Here is a 10,461-nt window from a genome sequence, read left to right as displayed (position 1 = left end):
CTCCAGTCAGCCTCGCCTGTCCAGTCCCCACTGCCCATGGCCTGAGGTCCTCACCAGTTCCCAAATGCATTTCAGGAGTGAGAACCTACCTGGCCCAGCTGTTTGTTAGGCAGTGATTTCCATGCTGGGCCGCATACCAGGCGCTGCGTGCTGAGGATGGTGCCCATGGGTCAGGGGTCCCACTCGATCCCATCATGGGGGCAGAGGATGGCTGAGACAGGGTCTCACAGGACAAACAAGGCAGCTTGGGCCCCTCACTGGGCGCGGCAGTTCTTGTCAGAAAACGTAGAAGAACCACAGGCCTCCAGAGTGACGCATCTAAAAACACGCATGACATCTAGAATGGAAATAGCTTTACTGATACCTGAGAAAAAGTGCAGAAGGAACATTCCTATGGCCACTTAGCCTGTCCCCTCGGGCCAGGTCATCCAGAGGCCTGACCATTTCTCTCCCCATTCCCTGGAGCCGTGGGTCATCCAGGGTCTCACTGGCCAGCACCCAGACCCTGGGGAAGTCCACAGCCAGAGCCTGGAGAACACCCGTGGCCAGGCCCCTGCAGCCAGGGCAGGGCCCGCATGGAGGCTTCACCGGTCAAGGTCTAGAGCTTCTTGGGTCACCGTCCGGAGGCCAATGGAAAACAACTGCTCCCAGGGCTCCCGGATCCAGGCCAGTAGGGGGGTCAGCTGCTCTGGACACACGACACGGAGTGCCCAAAAACTCTCAAGCCGGGACACCTGGCAGACCAAGAGTGGCGAGTGAGACTCAGAGGGCCACACCAGAGAAGGGGTGGGAAATCGCAGGGAGGACCACTGACCCCTTGCTCCTGGCCTCTTCCCTTCCCCAACCCAGTGTCACTCCCCATAAACGGTGCTGACCTTTTAAACAGAACCCGACTGATCCTACTGAAGGCCCCCAAAGGGCTTTCACGCCACTATCTTGTTTCTTTAATCTTCTCTGTTTTCCAGAATGGAAGTTCTGGAGTCAGTTTCAAGGAACTGCTTGGGTTCCTAGCTCTACCACCTGTGACCTGGGCAAGCTGGTTAACATCCTGAAACTGCAGTTTCCTCATCAGTATTAGGACTGATGAGAGGACCTCCTCATGTGCAGGTTGTAAAGGTTAACTGGCTGCCAGAAGAGCCCAATCAAATGCAAACTGGGTGCTTCACTCACGGCCACCCAGCTAACACAAGGCGGGGCTCCAAGTTCATGGTGTTTGCACAGCCTACAGCTGCCCATCCCCCTCCCCCTTGCTATTGTCCAAACCCAGTGAGCCTCCCAGGTCCTTATACCCTACTTCTCTGCTCTCCCCATCCTGCTCCCAATTCCTAGCCTTCCTAGACCATTTCCCACACCACAAACTCTCTCTCTCGCACACTCACATACACATGTGCACACACACCTCATCGTAGAAGACCAGCCGCAGGTCCTCCGGGGCCGTGCGGTAGAGCAGCACCGAGCTCAAGCTGCTGAGTGGCTGCTGCTCCCTGACACACACGGAAGGGCCAGGCCCCGAGGGCAGGGCCTTCTCAGAGGCTTCACCAGATGCCGCTGGAAGAGGGGCTTCCGCCTGGGACCCTACAAGGTCCTCATCTAACAGATACAAGCTGGACAGAGTCAGCAACAGGGACACAGGACAGGTCTCGGGGCCTGCAGTAAAAGAGGCAGGGTGAGGTCGAGCGCAAGGCCGCAGAGAAGCCCAGACCCTGGGGCCCAGGCTCAGCGCGTGGGGGAGGAGGGCGGCCACACCGAGATGGCCACAAAGCAGCTAAGCCTCTGGGCCCAACGTCAGGGACCTCTAGCCTCCAAAACCTCTGAGGCCTAAGACAAAGGAAACCTGCCCACCACCCACTGGACTCAGAAAGGAGGGTCCACTCTCGCCTCCTCCCACAGGATGAGGCAGAGCAGACCCAGCCAACCTGCTCCACCGCACAGCGAGCCTGGCCCCGAGAGCAAAGGTTTCTGGGTACCTCTCGGCCCCACCCAGAGAGACTGGGGACACTGAGGGGGTTATCTGGGTATGCCCAGGAGTGACAGGAAGTCCCGATGCCAGGAACTGAGAAATGCTACAAGGGCACACAGAGGCCTCACCTTCAACCAGGAACACCTGAAGGTAGAAGAACCGGGAAGGCTCTGAGGAAGAGTCTCTTTCCAGTAGTGGCCTGCGGGGAAGGTGGCAGCCCCAGGAGAGAGTGGTCAGCTGGGGGAGGGGTGGGGGGCAGGCAGGGAGAGGGGGGGGAGTACCAAGAGGGGCAGACAGGGAGGAAGGGCCAGGCCTGGGGGCCTGAGGTCAGGTGGCCTGTGCTCGAAGAGCAGCCGGTAGAGACCAACCCCAGCCTCACCCTCCCACTGACTCACCAGAGTCGGTGCTCTGGGGTCACCTCCTCCTCTGTGGCACTGACGCCGCTCCTCCAGGCTGGGGGCAGGGACTGCAAGACATCTGGACGGTGCCAGCCAGAGACAGGGAGCGGTCATGACTCCACCTCTTCTCCCAACCTCACCGCCTCTCAACACCTTCCCATTCTCCGTATTTCTAGATTCCAGGAACTTCTCTGAGAGTGGCGTTTCATTACCCATGTGTCTCAGGCGTGGGAGGACCTATGACCCTCGACCTGCCCTCCCTGCCTCTCCCTTTCTTCTCTCACCAGTGAGTTCCTCTAGGAAGGCTCGGCAATGCTTGGCATCTCGGGGCAGCAGGACACAGCTGCCCACTCCAGCTGCCCACTCCAGCCGCAGGCTCTGTCCTGCCAGGCCCAGCTCTATGCAACTCAGATCCTGCAGGGGAATGGCCAGGGTTGGCTGCAGCCAGGTAGCTGGAGGCCCGCTGTGGAGAGAGGAGGGGTAGAGTGGCAGGAAAGAGAAGAGTGAAGTGAGACCCACAGGGGAACCCTGACCCTTCCCTGGCCACGGCCCCGTTCACTCACCAAATCTCCCCTGTCACCTTCAACACATAAAGCCTGTGGTCAGACACAACCACAAGACAAAGACACTCCCCAGGGTGGCCTGCCAATACCAGTGGCACCTAAAGAGCAAAGGAAGTTGATGAGAAACAGAGAGGACCAGGAAGGCAGCTGCCAGACGGAGAGCCGAGCTCCTGTGACAGCACCTTCAGCCTGCCCCTCCCTGCTCATCCATCCCAGCCTCCCCACTGGCCACGCTCTCCATCCCACAGTCCCTGCCCTTCACACTCTGCCAGACTAATAGTTCTAAAACATAAAACTGGGTGCCATCCCCTGCTTCCAATCCTTCAGGGGCTCCCATGGCCTTTGGGATCAAATCCAAACTCCTTAGCAGACACATGAGGTTGTTCCTCTTGGTCACAGCCCCCCACACCCTCCCCCCATTCTAGCTGCTGCCATCAGGGCAGTTTTCCCCACTACTCTCTCAAGTCTCCATGCATGTGCTGCTTCCTTTTCCTAGAAGATCCTTCCTCCCTCCTCTGCAACTCATCCTTCAGGACTGGCTTAGCCATCACCGCCCCAGGAAGGGGCAGCTTCCCTACCCCTCAGGTGGACCAGATGCCCTTCCAGGGCCTTCGCCTGAGCCCAGCACTATTGCATCACGTGATCACTGTCTGTCTCTCACACTGGAACGTAAGACAGAGGACAAGACTGATTTACTCTAGCTCCTTGGTGTCCAGCACATGCTAGGTGCTCAGCAGAGGGTCCAAACGCGTCCTGTATTTACAGTAATGACAGGAGGTCCCACTTACTGAGGCCAGGTGCTGGGCTGGGCAGTTACAGACTTGACTCTCCCTGATGCTACCACACTCTGAAAGGTTAAGTCTTATCCCCCGTACAGAGGAGTGACAACGGAGACTCAAACATCAAGGACCGTGTCCACAGACACACAGCCAGTAACCGCTGGTGCCAAACGGGGAGCCAGACCTAGCAGTTCCAGAGCAACAGCTTAAGACTCCATTGGCTGTGACGGAACGAGCAGGCGCCCTGCTCAGCTAGGGGCAGGGGCAGTGCCAGGCTGGTACAGACCTTGATGCAGCACTGGAACTCCTCCTGGGCATCGGTGAACACCTCAACATCCAGGAAGAGCCGGAGTCGGTGGTCCACAGAGCGGAGGCCACAGCGCTCGGAGGCTGGGAACATGCAATGGGCCATCAGCCTGCCCCGGCTGCGCGGCTCCATCTTCCCTCCCCCAAACACCAGCCCCGTCTCATTGAGCCTATACTCACCGGGACTGAGGCTCCACCTGTGGCGGTCGTGGGAGCCCAGTGCCTGAGATGGGGTACTGTCAGCCCTGGTGCTGTCGTCACTTTCGCCAGGAGGGTCATCGTGGACGGTGCTAGGGGACTGCGACGAGGCTGGCAGCTGCTCTTCCTGGCTCCGCTCCCCGTTGGGGGCTCCCCCGGACACAGCCAGGAGAACCACATGGTCACTACCACAGTTTGGACACACAGTAGGAGACTCTGGAGAAAGGGATGGGTACAGTCCCCATGAACCCCCACCCAGCACAACCCCCCACCATGCTCATAATGCTCCCCACCCACTCTCAGACTCACCTAGGCCCCCATCTCCAGCTTCACACACTACCCACCATACACTACCCACCACTCCCAGCACACCTGCCTCCCTCTGCAGGCCTGGCTGCTAACCAATCACTCCCCATCCAGTGAGGGACAAGCAAACCCAGACCCATGGCCCACAGCCCCCTCAAAATACACCATGTCATTTCAGGCCTTCTTAAAGGAGCCAAATTCAACCACAGCCAAAATCTGGTTCCCTCCCACAGCCTGGGCTGGTCATGTGCTTCGATGGTCTACCAGCAATGTCTAAGCCCCAAATCAACAGACCAGGAAGGCAGGGTACCAGAGATGGGTCCAATTCCCGGCTCCATCACATAAAGGCTATCATCTATGCACTATGACAAGACTCCTACACTCTCTGTGCCTGGTTTCTCATCTGTAAGATGGGGATGATGACAGTGCCAATGTGTTTTTTTTTTAGAAAGTGAAAGAAGGGAGAGGGAGAGAGATAGAAACATGGATGAGAGAGAAACATGAGCTGGCTGCCTCCTGCACACCCCCTACTAGGTATCGTGCCCACAACCCGAGCATGTGCCCCGACCAGGAATCGAACTGGCGCCCTCTTGGTGCAGGGTCGACACTCAACCACTGAGCCACATGGGTCAGGCAACAGTGCCAATCTTATAAGGTTGCCAGGATGAGTGAACGTAATCAGGTAAAGGACAGGGATCAGGAACAAGAAGGATTCTTTGAGCAGCTACAATGTGCTTGGCATGTGCTGGAGCCTTCAAACAACTGACACACCCCTCCCAAGACTTTGTTTAGGAGCCCAGCACTGTGCCTGGTGCCTTTCTGTCACACTTAAATCTCCCACCAGCACTTTGGGGCAATTTCATTCTCATCTTTGTTCGGACAAGATACTGGAGGCTCAAGCAAAAAGTGAATGGAGCACACAGGACTGTTCATTAATAATGCTTCCACTGAAGAAACCCCAGGGGCCACAGGACCCCCTGGAGGACAGCCAGGGCCTGGGCGGAGGCAGAGCTATTTCCACTACACCACTGCCCTGCGGAGCTTCAGGGGCCGCCTCCTGGTAGGCTCAGGGTGAAGTTGGAGAGGGTCCATTTTCTGAATAAAATGTAAATTCCTGCTCCAGCTGCTGCCAGGAGGAAAGTAATAAGCATGCATTTCAACATAGGACTTATCAAGAATATCTTTCTTCTTCAATGTCTTCAAATGTCTTTTTGACTGTTCTACAATGGAAAATTTTCTCGTCTTAAAGAACAGAATGCAAAGAGATGCCACAGGCACAACTCAGTATCTAGCAGCTTCCAAGGTCAGTCAGGAAGGACAATCTCAGCCAACTCCCAAAGCATCTTACTCAACAGCCAGACGTGCTCGGATGGCATCACTAAAACCTCATTAGGTTTTATGTACTTTCTGAAATGTTAGCCAAAAAGGGGGGAAAGCCTCCAGGTTATGAAAAAATAATGAATATGTTTAAATAGTTACAGAGATTGTATTTCCTGACATTTCAGGAGGGGGAGATAATCTCTCCTTTTTTTGCTTTTGTAAATGTAGCAGGCAGACAGTTTTATTTTTCCTCCAGGCAGAAAGATGGTCCCCATTCCCTTCTTCCCTGGGGAACCCTTCCACACTCCCTCCCTCCAAGCCATTTTCCCCACAACAGCAGGAGGTGCATGGGCAGGAGGTCAAGGGCAGGGCTTGTACCTGAATTTTGGAACAGAGGCCTCCAGCCCTCCACACTGTCCAGTTCCAACCTGGTATACCCCGGCTTGAAATCGTGGCCACAACGTAGACACTGGAGTCTGTCCTCCAGCTGGTCCCTTGCTTCCCCCAGCTGATGCTGAACCTTGGTGGCTGCTGGGGTCAACACAGCAAGCAGCTCCTGGAACAGGGTGGCCGGACGCAGCTGTGAGCAGGAGGACCCCGGCCCTCAGCTTCCAAGCTCCCACCAGCTTCCTGGGCCCCATCACCTGGACAGCGGCTTGGGCATCAGGCTCCAGCACCACATAGCGACGCAAGTGCCGGTCTGGGCGAATGTAAGAGAAGCGAAGAGCGAGGACAGGGGGCAACAGGGGCGGCTCTGAGCCCTGCGAGGAAAGAGGGGACCAAAAAAAAAAACAAAACAAAGGAAAAAAACAGCAGAGGGATTAGGGTTACACTGAGAGCACAGAGGGAAACATAGCTCTGGACTCCATTAAAATGCTTTTGCTACCATCGCGCTCTGGCCCACAAGCTCTGCTCCTGGCCGGCCACCCAAGCCGCCCGGGGCCACCTTTGGCCCCCAGCTACCTCCTCGACCATGGGGAGCCATGTTGTCAGAGCTGGCTCCCAAAAAAAGCCCAGCGCCTCCTCCAGAACCCCCACCGCCCCCACACTCACCTCAGGCAGAGGTTCCCTCTGGGCTTCAGTCCCGGGCTCTATTTCAGCTGCCTCCAGACTCTGGAGCTCGAGCCGTTCCAGGGTTCGAGCTGCTTGGAGCTCCACCTCAAACAGGTGGCCAGACGTGACCCGGAGAAAGCGCTCCTTGCCCCGCACGCCCTGAGGTCCCTCCAAGGGACATACCAACATGGGGCGACAGAGCTCCGCTGAGGAGAAACCAAGAGGGGGCTCTGTAAGGACGGAAAGGTACCAAGACTCTGCCCTCCCGTGAGCTGGCCCTCCATCCACAAGGGGTCAGCCACCCCACTCTCCCAAACACACCACCTGCAGCCACCAAGAGCTCACCTTCCACTTCCTCCTCCTCATCCTCCTCCTCCTCCTCTTTTCCCTGCTCCTCAAACTCCTCTTCCACCTGTGGCTCCGGCCCCATGCTGACCTCCTCTGCCACTTTCTGTGGCAACTCCTCTGTAAGTGGAGGACTGGGCACAGGCTCTGGGCTCAGTGTGTCCGGGGGCAGTGTGCTGAGGGCAGGAGTCTTAGAGGAAGCCAGAGCGGGGATTCCCGAGGTTTCGAGGTGATTTCTATACTGCAGCCAGTCCCGGCCAAACTGTTCCCGGAAGCTGTTCATGAGTTCAAGTTCCCGGTGCTGCTGCACAAACCGTCCTGGACAGGTGTGTATTAGGGCAGGGCAGGGGGCGGGGGAGGTACACAGCTCAGCCAGCCCCCATCCCTACCACCTGCCTGTGAGTGCTCCTCAGGGTGAAGTAAAAGTCTGTGCGACAGGTGGAGGTGGTAAGGGTTCAGAGAGAGGCTAAAGCAGTGGTTCTCAACCTTCTGGCCCTTTAAATACCGTTCCTCATGTTGTGACCCAACCATAAATTACTTTTGTTGCTACTTCATAACTGTAATGTTGCTACTGTTATGAATCGTAATGTAAATATCTGATATGCAGGATGGTCTTAGGCGACCCCTGTGAAAGGGTCATTCAACTGCCAAAGGGGTCGCGACCCACAGGTTGAGAACCGCTGGGCTAAAGGCTTCCCCCAGCAACAGGCCCCAAAGCATATTCTACGAAACACCCTGGTCACATGCAGTTCCCAACCGCACCTCATGTACTACTTTGGGAGATTCGCCATACAGAGCAGCACATTTAAGGTCCTACGATGGCCCAGAGGGAGGACACCTATTTGTTTACCAAGCATCTCCCAAACATATCTGGCCACGGAATCCTTGTGACATCCCACAAATTAAAGTTCCTTATAAAACACTTCGGAAGGTGCTGTCCAGGAGCAGTCTCTTCTCCTTTCCCCAAACTAAGAGGAAAGGCTAAAAGGCCCTCTACAGGGCTGCGCTCCACCCAACAACATTCCTAACTAGAGCACTGGGAGCGCTGGGCTGGGACACGGGAGGCTGGGGGGAGGGCCAGCTCACCAGCCGGGGAGGGGTCCGGAGTCCGGGGCTCTGGGTCCGTGTCACTGGGTTCTGAGATACTTGCCCGCCTCACGCGAACTCGGCCCTGAATTTGGGTAGAGTGATGAAATTCCATGAAAGCCAGGCCGCCCACCCACACGCAGGGACAAAGCCTTACTATTCTTAGAGCCCCAGTCAAGGGACCCAACCCCAGGTACAAGGCAGCCTAGGATGCTGTTACCTTCAACTTACGAATCGGGGGCTGGGCCACAATGCCCCCTGAGGAGGGGCTGTCACTCAAGTCAACACCCCCCGAGGTTTCAGTGGTGCTCCCCACCGGCCAGGACGGAGTCGGGGCCTCTGAGGATGTGGAGGTCTGGCGTGTGACAACAGGAAGGAGAAAGAGGTCAGAGCCAGAGGAACCTCTGTCCTACCCAAGCTGGCCGAGAGGCGGGACCCATCTCCAGCTGCCCGGGAAGCCCCTTACCCCGAAACCCTGCTTGCTTCAGCTAGTGTCCTCCCAAATCAGCCCTTGCTGTCCCACTCCCGCCCCTCCCCGTCACACTCACCTGGAAATCAGTCAGTAATAAGACCTTCCCATCAAGAAGGAACTGAACGAAGAGAAAAGAGGAGGGGGCAGTGTTGGTGGGGGGCTCATTCCCTGGGGGAGCTCCAAGCCCGGGTGGGAGCCCTCCTGGGCCTGTGAGGACCACCAGGCTCAGCAGGTGGTACCAGCAAAATAAGCAAGAAGTAAGGGGTCCAGTTAGAGGGTGAGAACAGGCAAGAGGTGCAGGGGTGAGGGCGGCTGGGGCAGGAAAGGGAAAGCGAGCGGATATGGGAAGATCACTCACGCCAGAAGCAGCACCCCTGGCCCGGGGTGACAAGTACTGGGCGGTGGCCGCTCGGTGTGCAGGGTGGAACCACAAAGGGTTTCCCTCCAGGTAGAGCTGAGGGGCAGGAAGGAGACAGAGGTGGGTTTAGCCTCCCTGTGGGAGGAAGGGCACTGACCACATCAGCACGGGAAGGAGGGAGGGGCGCAAAGCTGGCTTCCCGGTCTTTGAAGCGCCCAAGCCTCACCTTGCGGAGCTCAGCCAGCAGGCACAGTGGTGCCAGTGCCCTGTGTTCTTCCAACAGATTGTATGCCACATCGAGGTGCCACAGCTTCCTCAGCTGCTCCAGGCCTGGCGGAGGCGAGAAAAGAGGAAGGGCATGTGAGTGAGAGCAAGCGTGGGGGGGTGGGGGTCGGGCTGGGGGTAGGCTGGGGAGGGTGCAGGGAAAAGATAACCCTGGGCACCTCAGACCTGCCGGTGAGCGAGCATCAGCTCTGGAGGGACACAGTTCCCAGGCCGCCTGGCCATCCTGAGTCTCACACTGCCCCATCCCCTCCATCTGTGCCCCACCCTCCCCTACCCCCTGCCTGCCACCACCGCACTCCCCCACTCACCATGCAGGCCCTGGAGCTCATTGCCTCGCAGTATCAGGGTCCCCAGAGTAGCTCCCGAGGGCCCCATTCTCGGCACCGAACACAGGTGGTTATAGGAGATGTCCAGATGGCAAAGCTCAGACAAGTCCTGGGAGGAAGCGGGTGACAAAGAGCCTTTCCTGGACCAAACTCTAGGCTCCCCTAAGCCCTCTTTGCCACTAGGCCTATCCTTGGCCTGTGAAAACGGCAAACTCTCAGCCCAAACGATTTCATCTACCCATCCTCTTCCCCACGTTAAACTTGAACCAGTACTGGTTTAGTTTCTGATAGCTCAAGCCCACATCCCTAGGATGACGACTCCAGCCCCCTTACATTCCGGCCAGAAAAACTCAAGGCTGCCAGGAGAACTGCGTTTGCTCTAGCCAACACCTAAAGATGGGGCCCGTCTCCCAGCTTCTGTGGGGTTAGAAGCCTAATTTTGGCAAGTGCCAGTTAACAAACCCAGACAGGTTGGTTTCACATAGTCCAATGTCCCCTTCCTGCTTTTTATTTTTTAATATATCTGCATTGATTTCAGAGAGGAAGGGAAAGGGAGAGAGAGAGACATCAGTGATGAGAGAGAATCATCAGTCAGCGGCCGCCTGCACGCCCCCAACTGGGGATGGAGCCTGCAACACGGGCATGTGCCCTTGACCGGGAATCCAAAGGTGACCTCCTGGTTCTAAGGTTGACGCTCAACCACTGA

General features: G+C 56.9%; 1 protein-coding gene across 1 annotated transcript in view; it reads right to left on the bottom strand.

Annotated features, from left to right (window-relative positions):
- Nucleotides 1-336: 336 nt before the first annotated feature.
- STK11IP (serine/threonine kinase 11 interacting protein) overlaps nucleotides 337-10,461 on the bottom strand; it is a 15,425-nt gene continuing 5,300 nt past the window's right edge. The window contains exons 8-25 of the mRNA XM_006763382.2: nucleotides 9,738-9,864; nucleotides 9,371-9,474; nucleotides 9,145-9,240; nucleotides 8,863-8,904; nucleotides 8,535-8,669; nucleotides 8,315-8,399; nucleotides 7,229-7,546; nucleotides 6,884-7,089; nucleotides 6,475-6,591; nucleotides 6,209-6,386; nucleotides 4,187-4,420; nucleotides 3,987-4,090; nucleotides 2,922-3,019; nucleotides 2,643-2,821; nucleotides 2,356-2,437; nucleotides 2,089-2,159; nucleotides 1,400-1,647; nucleotides 337-734 (exon numbers count right to left, since the gene is read on the bottom strand). Of these exons, the coding sequence (XP_006763445.1) occupies nucleotides 585-734; nucleotides 1,400-1,647; nucleotides 2,089-2,159; nucleotides 2,356-2,437; nucleotides 2,643-2,821; nucleotides 2,922-3,019; nucleotides 3,987-4,090; nucleotides 4,187-4,420; nucleotides 6,209-6,386; nucleotides 6,475-6,591; nucleotides 6,884-7,089; nucleotides 7,229-7,546; nucleotides 8,315-8,399; nucleotides 8,535-8,669; nucleotides 8,863-8,904; nucleotides 9,145-9,240; nucleotides 9,371-9,474; nucleotides 9,738-9,864 (2,574 nt within the window). The 3' untranslated portion in view covers nucleotides 337-584. The remainder of the gene's footprint in view (nucleotides 735-1,399; nucleotides 1,648-2,088; nucleotides 2,160-2,355; nucleotides 2,438-2,642; nucleotides 2,822-2,921; nucleotides 3,020-3,986; nucleotides 4,091-4,186; nucleotides 4,421-6,208; nucleotides 6,387-6,474; nucleotides 6,592-6,883; nucleotides 7,090-7,228; nucleotides 7,547-8,314; nucleotides 8,400-8,534; nucleotides 8,670-8,862; nucleotides 8,905-9,144; nucleotides 9,241-9,370; nucleotides 9,475-9,737; nucleotides 9,865-10,461) is intronic.

Source organism: Myotis davidii, unplaced genomic scaffold (genome assembly GCF_000327345.1).
Source record: "Myotis davidii unplaced genomic scaffold, ASM32734v1 scaffold575, whole genome shotgun sequence".
Classification (NCBI taxonomy): Eukaryota; Metazoa; Chordata; class Mammalia; order Chiroptera; family Vespertilionidae; genus Myotis; species Myotis davidii.
The sequence above is the reverse complement of the archived record's forward strand: the minus strand, read 5'-3'. Positions and strand labels throughout refer to the sequence as shown.